Source organism: Bolinopsis microptera, chromosome 4, assembly GCF_026151205.1.
Source record: "Bolinopsis microptera isolate Bmic1 chromosome 4, MBARI_Bmic_1.0, whole genome shotgun sequence".
Classification (NCBI taxonomy): Eukaryota; Metazoa; Ctenophora; class Tentaculata; order Lobata; family Bolinopsidae; genus Bolinopsis; species Bolinopsis microptera.
This window is the reverse complement of record NC_087075.1, coordinates 2680270-2703249: the sequence shown is the minus strand read 5'-3', so window position 1 is coordinate 2703249 and position 22980 is coordinate 2680270. Positions and strand designations below refer to the sequence as shown.

At 36.7% G+C, this 22980-nt stretch overlaps 2 protein-coding genes across 2 annotated transcripts; one reads left to right on the top strand and one right to left on the bottom strand.

The window, feature by feature from the left end:
- The first annotated feature begins 316 nt into the window (after positions 1 to 316).
- On the top strand, positions 317 to 13736 carry LOC134813698 (uncharacterized). Its single transcript, XM_063821547.1, has 9 exons — positions 317 to 423; positions 5226 to 5332; positions 5948 to 6053; positions 9168 to 9727; positions 9966 to 10030; positions 10509 to 10616; positions 10811 to 10922; positions 11082 to 11112; positions 11515 to 13736. Exons 1-9 carry the CDS (start codon positions 412 to 414, stop codon positions 12493 to 12495), a joined length of 2082 nt encoding a protein of 693 aa, XP_063677617.1. The 5' UTR covers positions 317 to 411; the 3' UTR covers positions 12496 to 13736.
- Positions 13396 to 16577, bottom strand: LOC134813699 (protein-methionine sulfoxide oxidase mical3a-like). The gene is made up of 4 exons (XM_063821548.1): positions 16400 to 16577; positions 15591 to 16206; positions 15188 to 15481; positions 13396 to 13984 (listed from the first exon to the last, which is right to left on the bottom strand). Exons 1-4 carry the CDS (start codon positions 16574 to 16576, stop codon positions 13857 to 13859), a joined length of 1215 nt encoding a protein of 404 aa, XP_063677618.1. The 5' UTR covers position 16577; the 3' UTR covers positions 13396 to 13856.
- Positions 16578 to 22980: the final 6403 nt, after the last annotated feature.

Sequence of the window (22980 nt, the reverse complement as noted above, 5' to 3'; positions counted from 1 at the left end):
TCTGGGATACCACCTGAAAGAAACACAATGATATAGCTTAATTAAATAATGAGGTCATTACTCCAAGTGTTACCTTTGTTATTATAGCAGTATTATGGTGATTTAATATCAACAACTTGTTACACTTTGTAAAATAAACATTGGGTATTGACTCTTGTTATTTGTTTAATCCCTGTCACTGATAATGTTTTTTGTCAGAAATAATTTTATCGCTATAAAACTATTATCTGGATTCTCGTGATTATTTTCGGATTTATTTAAGCCGAAGTACCTGATTATGATTTTGCCTAGCTACATATAAAATTGTGTTACGTGTACACTTATATGACTAACAATTTTCATAGGAAACAAGCAATGAACAAGATGGTGTTTTTCTTGCGGAGCTGACGTTGAAGGTGCGGGACTGCTTCGATGCTGGCAAAGGTATTACGATTATATTATTTCCACTTTTTTCTCAGCTGTAAAACTATATAACTGTAAAACTGTAAAACTGTGCAACTATACGTGGTCTTGGCATTTGATGACTTGACTAAACTTCAAGACATTTTTGGGCAGAGTTTCAATAGAGATTTAACAAAAATAGAAGCAGGAGTATCCTAACCTCAGTGCTATTTTTGTTGACTGCTGGTTACTGGTATCATGGTTATATATGTGGAGTTTGAAAATTGAATTCTATAAATACCAAAAAGATAAATACTTAGACAAGACAATTTAATTACGACAAAATAATACGTTTTTGACAACCTCCTCTTCCCCCTCAACCTCTGCAACAAACTTGTTTCAAAGAATCACAGATCTACGACATCATAACCTGAGCAAATCCCAAAATAACTGGCAACTGATCTTAAATTTTATCTTTATATGGTGATCAACTGATTTACTGGATCGTGACATCTCCCCCATCCAATTTAACTTGTGACAGTTGTTGATTATTTCCGATGCTTTGCGTTTCTGTCCGCCATAATCTCGGCTTATATGGTATGGTTCAGTGGAGACACTAATTCCATAATCTCTGACATATTCAGTAGAATTTGATGACCCTGTCGGAATGCGTATAAGTCTAGGGTATATAGGGAAATGAATTCAGAGTGATAGCAGTCAAGTTTCTGTAGTTGTAAGACGTTCCTTCTCTGACTTGGGCACTGCTACTGACTTTTAGTGACTTCTATACTGTTAATAATTGTGACTACAAATAACTATCATAGAGTGTATGCTTTTGACTACTCGTGCGAGGAGCCCATTATTTAATGTTTTTGTTGCTTTATAAATATTACTATTATTACAGGAAATTGTCCACTAACCTCAGCTTGGAATTTTACAAGCTAAAATTTGATAAATATTTGTACGTTGATTAATGAACTTTGGGGATCGTTTATCCCAATTTCGCGTTTCTCCAGACTCCAAAAATCATTAATTTGTAAGCTGTTAAGGCAATGTAAATGTCTTTTGCATTTCCATGTAATCCAAAAAGCCGTACAGTTGTTAACTTCTTGGCAGCCTTATCTCTCTTGAGAATTGATTATCTGTATTGACGTTAATAAGTTTCATACCAACTTCCTCGGTCTCGCTAGCCAGTCAGTTTTAGTGATTTGATACGTACAATATAACACGATTTGATACGTAATGCTATTACATGCCCCTGAAAAGTCCCACAGAAAAGTTACAAATTTGTGTATTGTATTTCGTTCGTCAACCCCACGTGAGACAATTGGTTTTGAGTTTCAAAGCTTTGTAGAATTTTACCTTCACCAGCTGTTAAAACCTTGCTTTTTGCCTTTTTTTAGTTGAGTCTTTAAGTTTTTATGACTGTCTGGGAGTACTCTAGTAAAGAGTAGTAAGATGATAATATAGCTGACTCGTTTAATGATATAACTATTCGTTGTCTGATTGCGGGAAGTATTGATTCTTAATAATAACTAGTCGCGGCTGAAGTGATGGTTTAGTAACTGATAACGCTAGTTAGTGATTAGATAACGGTAGTTACTAACTAGTTACTAGTTACTAGTTACTAAATAGTTACTAACTTGTGATTTATAATTGACGCTAATCTGTGAGAGCTCAGTATTTACGTTAAAGAATTACTTAAAGAACTTAATGACGCAGTACAGTTAACTAATATTGCGTTATGTAGGACTCATCTTTCTCTTGGTGGCACTTTTATTTGTGCTTCATCGTGAGCATGTAATTTGTTTCTAGTCACTTTCTGCTTACTTTCGTACACTGGCCACTGCACAATGCACATAGTTTAATGCTTGTTCATCATACTCCTCAATAGTGTGGAAGTCTTTATGATTATGACTCACAATCTTACGTTACTTTTATTGATCGATCTTTTTTAGTATTGTCCTATTATTATTGATAATCTCAACTGGACTGATTTTCGTGAGCAAATGATGAATATCTTTCTAGTTCCATTTTTTTTGTTTCGCCTTTTTAATTATAATAGTATTATAGACAATTTTATTGTCGTTGTTGTATCTTGTTGTTTTTGGGAGCAGCAAATAGTATCGTTGAACGCAGTCACGAGTTCAGAGTAATAACGCAACTCAAGTACACATTTTCATTAGAGTGATTTTAGCGGACATGATGAATAAAGGAGACAATTAGTATCTAATAACGCAACTCAAGTACACATTTTCATTAGAGTGATTTTAGCGGACATGATGAATAAAGGAGACAATTAGTATCTAATAACGCAACTCAAGTACACATTTTCATTAGAGTGATTTTAGCGGACATGATGAATAAAGGAGACAAAGCGGACATGATGAATAAAGGAGACAAAATCTACTTCTCCGGCTCAATGTTGTTCATATCAGCTCAAACTCAGCTACTACAAGACATAAACCTCCTCAAAAACCTCATGCAGTTCCACATTGAAACAGACCGGGAATTCTGGTTCGAAGATCACAAGACTTTTCTCCGAGATTTACTAGAAAGAAAGCAGAAAATGGGAACACCCAGTCCTGTACCATCCCCTGGCTCATTCGACAAACCTGCTGTGGTGCTGAGATCCACTCTGGAGAATGTAATTCTAAAGCGACTGTCCGTCCAGCAAACGTCTGCTGAGTCGTTTGATTTCGCGGAAACATTGCACGATCGACGGGTGTTACTGTGTGCTAATTGTGTAAAGTTAAAGCAGGGCCGAGGCAGGGTGAAAGTTCTAGTGCACTTGTTCAATAAGATATCAACACAAAAGAGTCACGTGGCGGAGAAGTACCGGGGAGTGAAGAAGCCTTCTCTTAAATCACTTGCACAGCACAAACGACGTGTTTTTAGATTCAGTCCGGAAAATTTCAGGAGACGTCGCAAAAAATCTAAAAAGAAAAAGGTTTGGATTTAGTTTTGATTTTGGTTGCAGATAATTAAACTTTAGTGAACATGGGGAAAACGAAATTTTAATTTAGCATATATTTAATCGAAAATAAACAAAATGACTGCTTTAAATTTGTAAATTTAATCATAGATGCGGAGTTCGTTGATTTTTGGCGTAGAGTTCGTGGAGTTCGTTCAAAATTTGGAGTTCGTTAGTCAATTTTTCAAAAAAAAAAAAGGAAAATGTTTTTTTTAAAAGTAATCAGCTCAGGATTTCTCGCATGATCTTATGGAAAGTGTGTACGCAATTGTAGAGCTAACTAACTAACAACGAAGGACGCAGCAAAGTGCAAAGAATTAGCAAAGTAAGAAATTAGAAATCCAACTGTACGATCTTGGCAGGCATTATCACGTACCAAACTATGCATACAGATAACTATAAACTGTACATTATTATATCAACTTTACTGTAGTACTGTACACTGTCTACTTTACTGCTGAAAGTTGTACCTACAATGACATTTGAATCATCAACTATACCTATAAGTCTATACACAGTGCACTTCAATTTCAAATAGTTCAGTCTGCTGTACATGGCAAAATAAAATGTATACATCGTACATGAACACTGAATGTACAATGTACATTCGGTGTGATCTCAGCTGTTTACAGCAGAAGAAAACGAAACGCAACGCCAGAAGTACAAGTTGAAGTTTTCTGCAACGTGTCCAGGGAACGTGCGCGCGCAAACTATTGGCGCCAGAATGTTCCAGTCGATCGACCAGTACTGTGAAATGTACAGTGTACACGCGACGCGTGGTAGAAGTTTCGAGTACCAATATATTTAGTTGTTTTACAATCGTATGTTATGTGTTGAATTGGCTGAATTGTAAATACAATTTCTGTTTAATTTCATTTTACGTAAGTTGTACAAAACGAACTCCTCAAGAGTTCGTAATTTTGGGTTGATGAGTTCGTAGAGTTCGTTGTCACTGAGGAGTTCGTAGAGTTCGTACGTATCATCTATGAATTTAATTTATATTTAGGACTATCGATTTTATAAGGTATTTGTTAAGGTGCCTGGGATTTTAACGAATCTATTACGTATCTATTGTATATCTGGATCCCACTACCATTACTGCCCACACTATATAATGTAGGCGTGTTCTTACAATAGAACCGCAACAGACCAACTTGTACTCCTCTTAGTACAGTCCTAGTACTGCACAATACTACACAGTCTAATGTGTAAATGTGTTACATCACAAATCATGACGAGCACATCGCACTCAATTAAATTACCTTATTTGATTATTTACGTCATCTTTTGTTACTTTAATTTCTACAGTTTCACTAAATTTATAATATTATGTTGGGCCACACAGTGGGACTTTGAAGGAAGTTATCCAAAAATCTAATCTAATCATAAGTAACTTAATTATGATACATAAGTGATACTATTATGTAAATAACTGTTTATCAATGGTGGGGGTTGGAGGTGGACGTAACGACTGATAACGAATGTGACCTACCTATGTGACCTACCTATGAGTATTGCTGGAAGCACAGTGTAAGGCCTACACGGACCGCCTCTAACTTGCCAATCCCTGTTTACATGCCGTGTAGCAGGGGACTAGAAAGAGCTAAACTAGTAAGCGGGGCATAGCCAATACACTATACTTCCATCATTGAGTATATTACCAACCAGAAGGAAAATTTCCTTGTGTTTGGAATCTACCAAGACGAAAGTTGTGGTACCTATGCTGAGTTTCGTCTCATCACATCTTCTGACCACCCCAATAAATGAACATATTTGGAGGGGAGTTGGAGAGACTACTAAAATAAATTTCATCGCCGAAAAAGTGGAAATAGTTAATTACCACGTGACTTAAACTGTGTTATTATTTCAGGACAGGAAGGGAGATGAAGGGTGTTGTCTACAACAAGCTAACTGTAACCACTCTGCTTCCAGAGGTCACTGTTGTAGGGCCAATTCATGTTCTCATACTTTTAAACGGTGGGTGTGACGTCATCAGTTAGTGACGTCATCAGTTGGGTGACGTCATCAGAGCAGTATGCTAACGTGGGGGAGGCTGTATTTAGTGTAATTCAGTTAGTTTGCTAACTCTACAAGTTACTAATTGTGGCAAATAGTTAATTAATTTATAAACTTTTACGTTATCTTCGCGGGTAATGAACTTCCAGAATTAGGGCGTTGAAATTATTTGTACTTTCAATGCTTTGTTGTTGATATTATCCTCAAGAAACAGCTTATTTTATAATTAACATCCAGAAATTAGTCTTAACTTTAACTACCCACAGACAAATTCTGCTCAATGGCAGAATACTCTGCAAATACTGGCATATTTACTCTACAAGAGAATGCAAATGATGTCTTGTAGATAATAATAATATGTTACATTTATTTTAAAATATACAGCAGAATGCTCTGTAATACTAATAAATCAATTATTTAATAAAACAAAAATTAGTCTCGACCAAGAAGTAAACCTACTTTCTCTCGTCGCCACATGGTACTTGGTCCACTAAATCTCTATATACCACACCCCAGTCACGATCAGTCAGCAAACTAGTAACTAATTTAATTAGTAACTTAATTAGCTAATTACAGGTATGAAGAGAGTGGAGATAAGATGGAGATACTACCTTCTCCCCCTCCGAGAGGTCAGAGCAGTGCGCAGACAGTGCAAGCTCTCAAGCTGAAGATTGAAGCAGGGGTCAGTTTGTCTTTTTATTTTGTATTCTTATTATATTATATAATATCGCTGTGTAAATTTGACCCTAATTCTAATAATTATGATCTTGTTTAAACTTTTCTTGCTATTTATTTAGTGTCGCTGTTAGTATTGTTAGAGTACAATGTCAATTTCTTAGTGACGGATTTACAAGCCCAAATGAGTGGATGTCAACACTAACTTTGTTTTTAGCCAGTGTCCATGAAATTACTGACGTGTTCTTCATAACTTTTATAGAGCTTTTTGAAGCTTTAGTACAGCACAAAATATTGACTGTTATTATTAAAACGTGTTAGTCAGTTTTGTTAGAAGTGTTAATTAGCAAATTGAAGTGATGATACTTTGGCCGCTTTAAGGCCGGTTTAGGGCAGGTTTAGTCAAAAAGTCTGTGTGCTGTAAAACTAGTATCTTACTTTTACTAGTGCTGCTGGTATACTTCTAGTGCTGATATTATGGCGCTTTAAAAACGTTTTCAGATATTAAGTTCTAGTTAGTTGTAGTAGGGTTTCTCTTAGTAGCAACAAATAGTTCTCTAGAGGTTTAATATCTTGAAAAAATGTGTCAGCTACAGTTGCTATAATTTACTAACGGACAACACTCTGCCGTTTTCTGGAAAATGTGCTTATAAAGACACATTTTTGAAATTATGAATCCTTCCAACAAATTTATTTTTTGGGTAAAGAATTATCCCTAAAAACCATCAGAATCAATCGCCGGCTCCCAGAATCCCCCTTTTTGAACACCCTTAAATGCCACAAGTTGTCATAAATGTGTCAAAAGTGCTTGAAAACCTCGGATTTTTTGAGTGGTCTTTAAGCACTTTGTCAGTCAACGGCACTACTACCAAACATTGCCGCTAAAGATATTCCTGATTTTATATTACAGCGGTGGTGCAGGTGTTTGTACCTAAATATCGCTATAACAGAAGAGTTTTATTTCAAAAATAGGAGTTAAAATTTAGAAAACATTCACGAGACTTCTAGCATATAGTATTATTAAACTAACTGGGAATCTTGCCAGAGGAATTTAATCAATGTTCATGTTCATGTGATAAGTATTCTCGGTCCAGTAAATCATAAATCAGGATGGTGCGTACTATTATTAAACAAGTAATGTCTCAGAGGAACAAGGTTGTGAGGTTAAAGTCGACTTTATTTACACAGTTCATAATATTATATCTAGTACATATTAGCTACCCGCCCTGCATGCTCTCGCTACCCTGAAGTTGGGTGGAACTATGTGCTCCTTGTCGCAATGACAGCATGACATGCAGAAAGGGTGTGGTTTAAACTGGAGCCTTATTTTGTACGTACGTACGTACAGCGTAGGTCTAATGTCACTGAAGCTTTATCGGGTTATAATACCTATTTTTACGCAGAGCCATGTCCCATTTCCCGCCCATTATCCAAAATTGGTCAATCTGGACTCTGGTACTTTGGGTGAAATTCAACACGCTATCATGGTCTGATGGTCCGTGATCTCACTTTTAAGTAGTTTCTGTCGGTTGAATAACTGACCCTGTCCTGCCTTCCTCGGTTTGGTGTATATCGCTGTGATCTCTCAAATGGTTATATTTGCGTCGTGCAATACAAGGGTTATAAAGCAGACTGTAGCTGAATATTTATGTATAATATTTAGAAGTAGGTAAATCATCTAGACCAACCTGTCAGGTAGCAACAATAGCAGAAATATATGTCTATTTATGAAATGAAATGAAATGAAATGAGGTATTTATATCCCGCTCATATGATTAACCAACAACACAAGGAAGGTGGTTAACCATGTCAGAGCGGCTGACTGTGAGTGATGTGAGCAAATGTGTAAAATGAACAAGAGTAAAATGTAAGACTCATTTGTTGAATATAATTGATGCATTAATTATAAATGCTTGAATATATAATAATTGATGCATTAATTATAAATGCTTGAATATATAATAATTGATGCATTAATTATAAATGCTTGAACTAACATTTGTTGAATATAATTGGTGCATTAATTATAAATGCTTGTTGAATATAATTGATGCATTAATTACATTAATTATAAAAGCTTGAACTAACATTTGTTGAATATAATTGATGCATTAATTATAAATGCTTGAACTAACATTTGTTGAATATAATTGATGCATTAATTATAAATGCTTGAACTAACATTTGTTGAATATAATTGATGCATTAATTATAAATGCTTGAACTAACATTTGTTGAATATAATTGATGCATTAATTATAAATGCTTGAACTAACATTTGTTGAATATAATTGATGCATTAATTATAAATGCTTGAACTAACATTTGTTGAATATAATTGATGCATTAATTATAAATGCTTGAACTAACATTTGTTGAATATAATTGATGCATTAATTATAAATGCTTGAACTAACATTTGTTGAATATAATTGATGCATTAATTATAAATGCTTGAACTAACATTTGTTGAATATAATTGATGCATTAATTATAAATGCTTGAACTAACATTTGTTGAATATAATTGATGCATTAATTATAAATGCTTGAACTAACATTTGTTGAATATAATTGATGCATTAATTATGCATTAATTATAAATGCTTGAACTAACATATATATATATAATAATTGATGCGTTAATTATAAATGCTTGAACTAACATTTGTTGAATATAATTGATGCATTAATTATGCATTAATTATAAATGCTTGAACTAACATTTGTTGAATATAATTGATGCATTAATTATGCATTAATTATAAATGCTTGAACTAACATTTGTTGAAAATAATTGATGCATTAATTATGCATTAATTATAAATGCTTGAACTAACATTTGTTGAATATAATTGATGCATTAATTATAAATGCTTGAACTAACATTTGTTGAATATAATTGATGCATTAATTATAAATGCTTGTTGAATATAATTGATGCATTAATTATAAATGCTTGTTGAATATAATTGATGCATTAATTATAAATTAATTATAAATGCTTGTTGAATATAATTGATGCATTAATTATAAATGCTTGTTGAATATAATTGATGCATTAATTATAAATTAATTATAAATTAATTATAAATGCTTGAACTAACATTATTTGCTTCTAGACTCCTGAGATGAGACGAAAGATGAACAAAAAAGGAGAATTGAGATTGACCCCCCTGAAAAATGGAGTAAAATCACGTGGGGAATCGAGCTTGTCACGTTCAGATCTGATGACGTCACGAAGTGATGCGATGACGTCACGTGGTGATATGATGACGACACGAGGTGATGTGATGACGTCACGTGGTGATATGATGACGACACGAGGTGATGCGATGACGTCACGTGGTGATATGATGACGACACGAGGTGGTGTGATGACGTCACGAGGTGATGCAATGACGTCACGTGGTGATGTGATGACGACACAAGGTGATGCGATGACGACACGAGGTGATGTGATGACGACACGAGATGATGCGATGACGTCACGTAGTGATGTGATGACGACACGAGGTGATGTGATGAAGACACGAGGTGATGTGATGACGACACGAGGTGATGTGATGACGTCACGAGGTGTTCTCATGACATCACATGATGACGCAATGACGTCACGCAGTCTTGTGATGACGTCACGTACTGTCACATCTACAGCCACTACTAGCTCTCCTAATATGAGGTAATTGAATAATTGGTATCAGTCCCATTTACATCCAAAAGTTGTCAGTTAGGAATCCAATACCTACACTTTTATAAAATCTCAAAGTAATAAACATCCCGATGACCGACAGAGAGATGGCAATGTTGCGCAATAAATACCTACCATTTTAACGCGCCCAACTATGAAGCATATTTTAAAGGTTAGAGTTTTATTAAACTGATCTGATATGTCTGCTAACCACGTGACAACGCCACAGTTTGAGATCCGAGGGGAGTGGTCACAGTCTACACAATCAAGAGGAAGTATCATTCGCAAGAAATGGTTAGTGTCATTTTAAATAAACTTAAATTGGGGCGTGCCCCTTTAGCTGCCATATTCTCCAAATTAATTAATTAAAGTAGTGGTTCTGACTTCTGAGTCTGCTTTAAATCGTGCTTTGTATGTCTCGCCATACGCATTATTTACTCGGCGTAATGGGCAATGGCATCTAATTCCTTCCATTATTTATCTAAGGAAATGAGAATATGGTTTCTTATTAAAATATGATGAGGAGCTTACTCCACTATTTGCTAAAGGAAGTGGGGCCTAAAACCATAGAACTCATTCTTTTCATATCCTTCTGAATGCATCAAAATTTATTTATTCATGATCAATTTACTTTTTCATATTTTAAGAACACTAGAAAACTAACGGTAGATTCAAAACGTAACGAAATGTAATCAAAATAAGTGTTACGAGCTACAGGTAATCACCTGTAAATGTAATGAACTTGTAGTAACACGATCTCCTCCTTTTTCAGGAGCCCCGTTAAGAACACCCAGTATCATGGACACAGCACGTACCCCCATAACCCGTACAAGTGGAAAACAGTACACGCTCGGCAACATACCACCCTCTTCTGACCACGGTGAATAATAAACCTGTACACAAACTGAGTCTAGTTTAACTACTAACTCTGTCTGGTTTACCTGAGAAACCGTTTCAGCATTTGTAGCGAGTCTAAATGTGAACTTTAAGTTTTATGAATCATTACATTGTCTGTAAAGTACTACCTATGTAACTTCATTGATTTGGAAATAAATTTGTCATCCAAATTTTTAGATACTGAGTACATGAAGGAAGAATTTGTCTCACGACTGATGAAAGAAAAGGAAGAGCTGCTGAAATTAAGGAAAAAGAAAGAATTTCAGCGGGAGAAGATCGTTGAATTACGGTGAGTTGTTATGCAATATCTAAGAGGCACTTCTACAACAATATATGCACTCTGATCTTTAGGGTATAAAAGCATCGCCTAACGATTTAACCGTTTTACTTAGCCATATATAGGTTAATAACAGATCAGCATGCCTGTAAACTGTGTCTTTATTTTCAGGCGTGAACTAGAGTGCAGGAATACTGATGAGGTAATATTTTTACTGAAAAGAAAGTTGGTTTACTTGTTGAAATCTCCGGGCGTTTTAAATTGAATTTAGTTCGTTTGATACTTATGATCTAAGGTACCTAGAGTACTTGCCTAGTACACTCAATTTGGCCGTTTGGCCACTAATATCTTGACTAGGGTCTTCTTTTATTTGATATGGAACGCGCGAAAGCAATTGAGCTTACTGTCAACGCGCCATCACCCGCGCATTAATGCATGCATGCGCGCGTCGCCCGGTCCACATGGTACGTCGAATTGATCCAGTATAAAACGCTACCAAAGTCTTGGGAAAACAATATAATTATCATTCCTATCATTAGCGTGATTGGGTCACTCTTATTTGCAACATCGTCGTGCCCAATTTCACTAAAGACCATTTTTTCAGATGTTTAATACGACTCCGGAACCAAGACAGAGACCAACAGAACTGGACCGCGTAAACTACATCGTACAGGAAACTCCTATGAAATCCGACAGCAGCTCGAATCCTTCACAGAGCCCAGACTCTGGCAGCTTCTCTCCCAGATACCGACTCAGAGATACTGATCTCAAAAGCGATGTCGCTAACCGCATTTTATTCTCTGAAGCTAACCAACGCAGCACTACCTCAATAGTTTCAAACCATGATCTGACAGAGTTGCCGGTTCCAATCTCTACCAAGAAGAGATCACAAACAGATATCACCCCCGCAAAGAATAGTGGGTTCCTGGGGAGGCGACCTGCTCCATCTCATACCCGATCGAGGGACAGACTAGATGAGATACCTGCCACACCCACAAGGAGGGTAACGGTAGCTACTGCTCCCCCGACCTCGCAGATAACGTCCACTTCGGAGCATAGGCCTAGTAACTTTGAACCTCAATCCATGATGACGACGCCAATGCGACCTCGCACAAACGGTGTTGTTAATTCTCACCGCAATTCCGACAGCGAAATCAATTTGATAAAAAACGGTGTGCGAAAATCACCCCGTGATTTTAAGCCAGCGACGCACGCATCATCCATGTCCCAAATAGACTCCTTAGGAACCCATGTTAACCACCCCACTTCCGCACCCAAGTTAAACTTAAACCCATCTGAAGAGGAAAGATTCAATGCCCTACCCCCTGAACTCAACTCCCCCTACAACGAACGAGCTGTAGACTGCGGCCCACCTCCAGAGGACAACAACCGCAAGAATTTCTCCTTAGAACGGGGAGGCGCTAAACTCACTCCGCATGGGTTTGACGTGGTGAGGACTGTAGTGAGGACTGAGGGTGGGGAGGGAGACAGAGAGGTTAACCCTACTCTCCTGGCTCCTTTCAGAAGGAGGAGCCGGAAGGATAAGGACGTGAACAGTAACAAGGACAAGTGTAACACACAATGATCTTTCTGTCACGCAATATTACGACATTACTGACATACGTATGTAATAAGAAAGAGAGCCTTGTTTCGCAGATTTAGGTTAGGATATGAGCTTAAGTTGGCAGATTTAATGAAAAGAGATACGTTGGTGTTGATTGTTGAATAATATGTTGAATTCCACATTACTTGGAGACTGTGACAAGAAGACATTAACTTCGTTCCATTGACAAGAAAATGAATATTCCATTGAAGAGTAAGCTGTCACGTGGGGTGAGATCTGTATACAACTAATTGGTATTTTCAAAGAAAGCTTCCTGTCGTGACAGCTTAACTTTAACGTCAGAGATATTTGTCATTTTTACTCAGGTGTTATTAAAATTGTGTCACTGGTATCGGCATACACTGCTATGCACACATTACACAAGGTATTCAAGTGTTTTAAAAAGCATTTACCTTTTTTAAGGATTTTGATTAATTTTGGACGACCCAGATTGACAATGGGTAAATTTATAACTAAGAGTTATGTTTTATTTCAGTTAACTTATATCTCAGTAAGTTACGATATAATATGGTTCAAGGAAGCCTGCTTTACCGATTCAGAAGATAGCCTGATACGGTTATTACTTTTATCGCGAGACAATCAAGCGCTTTTTCGATGCATTTTCAGCAAGCGGATTTGATTGTTTTTTATTTGAGTCGGTATGGACACACATCTTTTGTACTTTTTAGAGACCCTATGTTTAGAGAGTTGCAATTGCATATTTAAATATTTGAGAATTGTAGAAAATAACATGTATCTTGAACTTTTAACTTTATTTGTGTTTTAGATGATGAATTTCATTTTTAATTGATGGGAATTTCATCTGAGAAACCAGAAGCAGCACCGAATTAAATACAAAATAAATTAAAACACTTGTATGTTGGCGAAAGGAAAATTAACTACAATCAGCAATACCCATCTTGAGATCCAAAACCACGAGTACGGTCCACTTTTCCTGAGCTTCAACTCAAGAATACAACTCAGGCTACTAAACATTTCCCACTGCTCAAGTTCATTTACTCGGAATCCTGTCTTTTTATCTCTATGTGTTTACATGCATCCATATTAAATCTACATGGTGCTCATGATTTTTGTTTTTGAACTACACAAAATAAGAATATTTTTAAAATCTCAGATTTTAAAGTTCGTATCATAAAAACTGTAGGACGATATCTAATAATAATAATTTAACGTATTTACAATTTAATATAGATGCTCCGCGTAAACACTCACTGTATGTGTCTCTCTTTGTCGCCACTCTGACTACGTCAACTCGTTAACTCCCAAGTTAACAATCAACTGCTTTTATTTCTGAACTCTGTATTTTAATGATTTTCGAAGTTTCAGTCGTCTTTGATAAGCCTGCGTAGCGCTCCTTGGGTTAGAGTTGTTCTGAACACGTTTATACTCTCGGACATTTTTTGAATTTTCTTCATTCTACTGACTGACACGGATACGGGAGACGCCGTACCTGGAAGTTTAATTTGTTAGTTCATAAAGTTTCTACAAGTACAATAGTTAATTGAGTAATTGTTGACAATGTGAGTGTGAGCATTCGTTATTGCTTTCGTAGATTCCCAGTTTCATGGTTCTTCAAGTCAAAAAGCAATGCGAGCTTTCATTTTCGAGTGATAAAAATAAGGAGGGAGAAGATTGGAAATTCTAGACAAGACCTTTAGTTTTCAGGCAGTTTGATGACCAAAGATAAGTGTAAACCTTGAGGTGCTTCACGAGAAATTCGGGCCAACACTCTCACTTCCAAACCTTTCAACAACAGTTCCATGCGAAAAGGAGTTTATACTGCGTTAGATTTAGTACTTCAAGCCGACACTTCACAACTACACTTTACAATATCACCTGATCACTCACCCTATAATATGGTACAACACGGACACAAAGACGCTAGGAATGGCAGTTTGGACCGCCTCCCTTGTTTCGTGGCAGCAGGTTCTGAGTTAGGAACCTCTGGTTTAACTCTTGGTGGCATTGTGGGGACGGGGCTATTATTAATACCACTACTCTTTATTAGTGGGTCTATTTGATCTTGGGAGTCTCCATTTGGAAAGATTCTATCAAACTCAAGGTAGCTAACTTCCATGGATGGACTAATTTCGCTCATTTGCTGTTTTTCAATATTATGACCTTCTTCATCACTGACGATGTCACATGACCTCTTTTTCTCCCCCAAGACATCACTATCTTTGCTATCAGAGATAGTTGACCTAGCAGTTTCAAATGTGTCTGTACTTTCATCGCTCAACCCAGTTACGGCCCGTAATTTGGTGCAGCTTTCTTCAGACTTAGTCAAACTTATAGTCTGGTGGTGAATAACTTCTGTCGGTTGTGAGGGTTGGTCTTTGTCTAGAATTTCTAGTTTGTTCCCCAATCCTATACAAAAAAGTGCAGAACATATAAAAAGTTTAACGTGGAATAGATAAGAGTTTCAGATAGAAAATCGTCGAAGAAATACGCGGTTTTTCAGGCCCACTGATTTGCACTCGATCGAAAATGTTTTATTGTTCAAATCTAGATAAAATACCGAAGCTTCAAATATCATAATGCATAATGACCAATTTGTGGATCTTGACGGTAGTATATAGTATTAAATAGTATATTACTATGTTTACAGTGCAGATGTACTGAAGTGTACTACAAAATTCTCTAAGGAACGTACTTGTGGTGTTGAACTCCTGTCCAGATGGTGATCTCTGAAGAAAGGATGTTGCACTACAATTAGAGGTGAAACTTCCCGACCTCTCCACTTCATACTCTGACAATTCACTCGATTCAAGGTCTCTGTTCTCTGTTCCATTGACTGTTTTCACAGGTTGAGGAACCTCAGTTTCAGTAACTGATGTGGTAAATACATCATCTTCACACTCATGATTTACTACTGGTGTCAGATCCGGGTCGGTAGAGATTGAGTTAGATTCTGGTGGGACAGACAGGCTGGTTGGCTCTTCGAACCCTGAAAGTTGATAAGTGAGAAATATTTGAGATAGTCTAGAGTTTCCTCTTACTATCTAGAAATCCCTACTTTTGATTTAACAATTCGTATGTTTCCAAGTTCCACATACCTGAGTCATTTTCAGAGGAACCCTTCACAACAACCTGCTCGTCCTCAATAACAATGGAACCACTTTCTGATATCATTGAAGTTGGTCTGGATGACCCGGAGACAGTCTTTTGCTTGTACCCAATGCTTGATATCTTGGTCTGTGCGTCTTTCAAGTGACTGGCCATGAGATCATCAGCTACCGAGGTTTTAGTTCCTCTTATGTTCTTCTTATACTCTTCCTGATACTTGTTCATGCTCTGTTGGTCCTTCAGATAGGCTCCTTTAATATCGTTTGTAGTTGCGGTTGCAGATCCTTTTATTTGTTCGTTAAATTCCTTCTGATAAGCCGATTTGCTGGATTGCTCCTGTACTTGCTTTAATCTCATGCTGTCCATATCGTGTGCTACAGATGTCTTGGAACCCACGATTGACTCTTTAAATTCTTTCTGATATTGAGAATGGCTCTGAAAGGCTTGAACTTGTTTGAGTTGCTCTCCAGCAGCGTCGTCGGAGATTGAGATTTTAGTTCCTTTTTGTTTTTGGAATTCTGCCTGGTATTTTGCTTTACTGTTCGCGTCGGAGTTTCCTTTGAGTCGTTTGTTTTCTGGAGTCTCTGCCACTTGGGTGTATTTCACCTAGGAAAAAAGTGTTTTCCTAAGACTCTGGGAAATTATCTAGGTTCGATTAATTTTGTACCTAGTTCTACAAGAAATGTAATATTTTACTAAATGCTAGTGAATCAGAATGAGCCTGTGCCAGACGGAGGAATCAACTTCAGTTAAAACACCGGAAGTGATGTGTGAAGTTAATTATTGCAATAGCACTAACCGTGGGATAATGAGCTTTACAATACGGCTTCTTCTCATACCCCTTATGGTTCTTGATGTTAAGGGTCATTCCACATTCCTGACACTTGAAGCAGGTTCGGTGCCATGTCCTGTCCAGACAGTTTAGTTTCTCTGTAGGGTAGACTGCTTTACCGCACGAGGCACATGGCGAGATCATTACTAAAGGAGATAAGGAGTCAGAAAGAGTTACCGAAATTAAATTAATAAAAAAAAATTAAATTAAATTATTAAAAATAGACCAATTAGGTTGTTGATTGATGGACCGAAAGAGTTATTGCAATGTATTGAACGTGGTTATTTTGCTCGATTATTAAAACGTGCGAAACTAAGGAATGTCGAATGACATGGTTATAAATTTAGAAGAAACACAGTATGCAGTATGCACATAAAGAGACGGATACGAAAGTGGAACGTCGGAAAATTAATTGTCCCGACTCCCGCGATTATCAGCCCGATTACTAGGCGGATTGGGTGAGCACGAATCAGAATGGTGCTTGTAAAGTTGTAGGGCGTCAAGAAAACGAGAAAACGCTTCGAGAGAGTGATTGGCGAATTGCACTTTAATTTAGTAGACAAAACTGCAGGTCAGTGTAATTGAGGGATATATTATATCATACCCATGATATGCGCTCATCAGTCGAACAACTGGTATCGGGTGAACCGATGACAACTAGAATAATTAAACGAGTAATACCTTCTGTAGACGTCATTAACGACTGAGCATAGAATAAGAAGATTTACTTTTGGTTTTAGAGTTTCTATAAATGAGCAAACATTCTGGTTTCCTGGATGTATTCCAATCAATTTAAATGATAGTATCTCTACAGTTTCAATTATTTAAAAATACGTTAAAACTATGAAACTCAATGGTATATCGAATAAATTGGCTTGCAGGTACGAACAAATTAACAAATTAACAGCTACATTCTACAAGCGACCAATTAATAAAGAAACCAAAACATATCAAAAACACATATCTAAAATAGACGTATACCGGTATAGTCTATTCACATGTGCTATTCCAAAATAGGTTGGCACACAGTAATCGTCAACAAGGCCAAATACCTGCTACAAACACTGTTGGACCTCAGTAAGCCAACACGAGACAGTCAGACAGATATAGAGTACGTGTATTTGTTGACGAATTGTAAAACAAGATATCGGTTATTCCCGGTATATGTTTCTCCGGAAATTGAGGCAAGCTTTGAAGCCGAATTATAACAGTTCATCACCTTTCAATTCTTTTCACAAAGCTGAGTGCAGTTGAAAAGAATTGAAGCAACATAGCTAATTTATAATGCAAAATTGTGTATCTGCATTCTGCATGTATACAGGACGTTGTAATTACAGGTGAATGTTAATTGTTTGCTGACTCGTGTATTTATGAAACATACATCTAATATTACGTAACATCAGGGTGTGTGTATGAACAATCGAGGCATGGCAGAGTGATATAATTTGAAACAATATATGACTTGTTAAGAAACATTACAAAACTTCAATTATTAATTGAGTAATATAATTGTGATGCTATCTTTCATCGCAGTTTGAGCCAAGATGTTTTACATAATGCCATGACGCATCTCAAAAGATTACTATATTTGCTTCTGTCATTAAATAACGTATGTGTTAGAAGAAAATATAAATTTATCGTAATGTGTTGAATTCTAATAAGATTGAAGAAATAAAGCATTTTTTGTTCAATTGGGTCAAAAATAAGCCAACTAAAATAAAGATGTTTATGTTTTTAAAGAAACCAGCAAAATGATTAAAAAAGAAACGATAAAATTTATTTCAGCTAGCCATCTCAGCATTAAAACAGTTACAACAGCAGAGTTGAAATATCTGTTAAACTGCTGGAAAACGGAATGAAATTAGATTAGTTGAGCTGAACAGTGGGGTGAAACACCAGTTTTACAGTCGCTATATCGCTAATAAAACCTGAATATGGCCTGAACTGAGTTCTCAGCGTGGTCAGATTGTATTAGTTTCGACCAGCCCATATGGTCTATGCCCAGTAGAAAGTGAAATAATTTAACATGTTAAACAGTAATAAATAGTAAAGCGAAAGTAGGAAGTTGCAAACGTGTGACCAGGTACCAACTGCAGCAGTTTCCCTGAAAAAAATACAAACAAAAAACCGTCCGAAATGTAAATAGTTAGGGACGGTATCTAAGTATGGAACAATTAGAATTGCAATATTTATCAAAAATGTGTCATTGTTAGAATAGAACGAGCGTGTTATTGTTGCAATAAATGCAAATTGTTAAATCGAATTAACCATTAACCAAATACATATTGATATCAACTTCGAATGACAACAAATAAGAAGGACATGGTTCATCGACGAGAAGAACATGAGAAAATGCGTTTAAAAACTGCAATAAAAATAGGTTAACTTTAAAGGAGAGTTTTAACAAAATAGTCTAGTAAAGAAATAAACTATGCATATAGTTGAAGTCGCATTAAATTATAATAGCTTTGATGTTCATCTCAAGAATTTATAAAGTTCGTTATTTGATCAAATTACGAACTTGATAAATTTTTGAGATGAACATCAAAGATTCAAAGCTATGACTTACTCAATGTGACTTAAACTATTCGTGTTTTACTTATTACAATCAAATAACATTCGCGGCAACATGTTTATAACACTATTTTACAGCTTCTCATAATCATTAATAAAGTACGAAGTAAGTTGTTACTACGAAGTAAGTTATTACTACGAAGTAAGTTGTTACTACGAAGTAAGTTATTACTACGAAGTAAGTTTTTACTACGAAGTAAGTTTTTACTACGAAGTAAGTTATTACTACGAAGTAACTTATTACTACGAAGTAACTTATTACTACGAAGTAAGTTACTTTTTAGTAATCTAATAGGAAGATTTCGACTGATTTTGAGTGAAAGTTCTGATTGAAACTGTTACATTCTGAAGATTCTGAGTCAAATAAAGGAGATATTCCGATTTCCGAAACTTAACTGTTACATAACACTATAATTAACCGTTAAGCATTGTGAAATGTCTAAATCTTTTAAAACGCAAGTCTGCGTTTCTTTTATAACACAGGTCTGGATAGTTGATATCAGTCTCAATAAATAATAATACCTATATGAAAAAGGTTGGCCGGAAATAATGGCTGCCAGATATATATGTAATGTGTCCTTTAAAATTTAAACTTTAACTTTAATGACAGCTTACGAATATGTAAAAGTTAAGTGTTATAATTGGTTTTCTCTGCGTATTAAGTAGTGCTTAGCGAAGTTTTGTTAATGTTATCAAACTTTAAATTTATGGTAGGGCTTATTCCTGGCGACTATGGACTGATTGACAGACCAGAATTAATAATATAATTCATATCTTCTGGGCAAGTTAAATTATTTATTAAACTTTAGATAGGTGAGGTCTCTATATTATGACAAGAAACTTAATTGATTGACAAGCGGTATACTATAAGAACTATAGAAGAGAAGGAATAGAAAAAGTTGTACAGTTAAGAATTAAAGGCTTCTTGGTGAAGCAGCAAGCAAACTAACGAAAGCAATAAACGCGTACTTCATAATAGTTAACAAGCAACTTAACCGTATATTCCAATCCTCGATCAGGCTTGTATAATGTATAATAGGTAAAAACTTAATCCGCAAAACTTGACTACACAGAAAATACTATAACAGTATAACTAACAACAATCAATTGGTAAACTCAAGGACAAACCTAGAAGTGCATGTAGAGTACAAAGTGTGACTGGCCCAGTTGCAAGGTGCCACGAAGGGGGCGTGGTAGTTGGACCTAATTAAGAAATACCTCGAAACTGCACTTTACAAAGTCAAAACATGCTCCCTTCTCTCTCTATTTCTGTTGAAAGTTTTACTCTTTTACTGCAACACGTGACGTTTGACAAGGTTTTTTGCTATTGTACCCAGCCTGTAGAACTATTTGCTAGTAGTGTACCCAGCCTGGAGAACTATTTGCTAGTAGTGTACCCAGCCTGGAGAACTATTTGCTAGTAGTGTACCCAGCCTGGAGAACTATTTGCTAGTAGTGTACCCAGCCTGGAGAACTATTTGCGCTTGTATTCAGTCTGAACTTGAGCAATACAGGGAGCACAAACAGTGCCAATAAAAACAGCTATCTTTATAAATCCTGGTAAATGATCAACCAGTCCGGTATTTAACGCTAAACACGACTAAGTATGACAGCAATGTAGAACAGAAACCGTGCTTATAACATACCACCCACCAAAACTAGAATCGAAAAGAAGGAAGCCGTAGGAGGGTTGTAACAGGGATATGAGTACGTGTTGCGGCGGTGACGCAGAACCTGAGCGGAGAAGTGAGGAGAACTTTTAGTTTATTGTGTGTACTTTTGTGTCGTGCAGCTGTGCAGATTTAGTGTAATCATGCGAATAATGGTCTGATGAAGGGAGCCGATGTGTCATCCAGGCGAAGAGCCAACAGTAAGAATAATAATACGTAAAAAGCTGTGATACAGGATGTATAGAATCTCAAATCAGCTAGAGACTCAACCTGAGACTCAACCTGAGACTCAACCAGAGACTCAACCAGAGACTCAACCTGAAACTCAACCTGAGACTCAACCTGAGACTCAACCTGAGACTCAACCTGATACTCAACCAGAGACTCAACCTGAGCCTCAGCCTGAGCCTCAACCTGAGACTCAACCTGAGACTCAACCTGAGACTCAACCTGAGACTCAACCTGAGACTCAACCTGAGCCTAAACCTGAGACTCAACCTGAGACTCAACCTGAGACTCAACCTGAGACTCAACCTGAGACTCAACCTGAGACTCAACCTGAGACTCAACCTGAGACTCAACCTGAGACTCAACCTGAGACTCAACCTGAGACTCAACCTGAAACTTATACTAAAAATACTATACAAACACGATATCATGATGGTAAATCAGTCGGGTGGTAGATAGATTGAAATGTGCCTTCTATAAATCCCTATCACAAAGGTAAAGGTATAGGGGTTGGCGACTCAACTTTAAAACACCAACAGCAAGTCAGCTCAACACTCTACAGGTGGTGATATCACTTGGGGAATCGTCCTTTCAGCTCCAAACGTGCCCTCCACCAGTCCATCTGCCAGGTCCGTTTGGTGTATTGACAGCGACGCCCTAGAGATTGGATAATGAATATGTCTTATATGTCTGGAGATGTAAAAAACATGTAATGAGAATTGAATGGGTGAGAGGACCAGCCGGAATAGTTAAAATATTATAATGTCTCACCGCCTACTCGATTTATAAGACAGCGCTAGAATCTAACCAAGTCGTGCAGGTACAGCCAGAATACAAAACTATATAGTAATGCAAAGTTCAATGTTGTCAACGACACCTTAAAGTTAAATTATTTAGAGAAGGACAAACTTTTGGGAATTTGAAATAAAGTAACTAAAATAGAGCATTTAATGGGTATGTTGAGAGCAATTCATTTGAGTAACTGTTTAAATTACCAGACTAATATCTTCGTCACTATCTTCTCTACTGTTGCATCGTCAACAATTTAATAAAAATATCAGACGACACAACAGCAGTAGCAGTATTTCTTTAGAAAACAGTTTTTCTTTAGAAAGCATATCAGCGTAAACGTAAATGATTTAAAAAATGCACAGTACTAGTAGTTTGGATCGATCAACCATCTGCAATGAGTTTGTCAGTTGGAAGTGAGAACAACAGGTTTTCAATTTGGCTTTAATCCAGCAAAAAGCTCGACATCAAATAAACTGAGGACAAATTAGACCGGTCTCGACATCTGGAAGGCTAAAAGGCAAAAAGGCAAGAAGGTAGGAGATAGAACTGTAAACAACAGTACTGTCTGTTGACAGGTATAAGAATTACTTACTTGCTTAGCTGGAATAAGACCGCTGGAACCTTATAGTTTGTATCCCTGCTCAGGGACGGTGTATAAGAGACCTGCAGGGCAGCGTTGACCTGGAAACCTCCATTTCATGGTACAAACCGCTCAAAATTCAACCCTAAAATATTTCAAACGTGCGCACATTTACAAAGTTAAGAAATGTCAGGCGTGTCAAGCTGGAACAGCCTACACGTCCAAAATACACAATTGTCAAATAAGAACCAGCTAATTTCAGTTAGGCAATGGAAAACCGTGCTGTTGGCACCCAGAACCTCCGGCAAAACTTACCCTTCATCAATGCACATGAACCCGAGTAATACCGAATATTTAACAAATCTAGCGCAGGTTTAATACTTTCAACACTGCTCTAAACCTAAAACAAGCTATTTCAGAATGGGTATTGCGTCAAACAAATTGTGACGTGATACTTTAAAAACTCCAAATATATATCCAGGAAAAAACGACCCACATACATGAGGAACGATCGACTTGTGCTTCTAAAGGACAAAGTACAACTACAACCCAGGTTGCATGTAATAATACCCTGCATTGGACATCATAATGATAAGTGGCATTTCTCCAAACTGTACGTTCAGGACTTGACAGGCCAGTCAACATGTGCTGATATGACAAGTAGACACCGCCAAGTTTTTGAATACAGTTGCCTGGACTGGCTG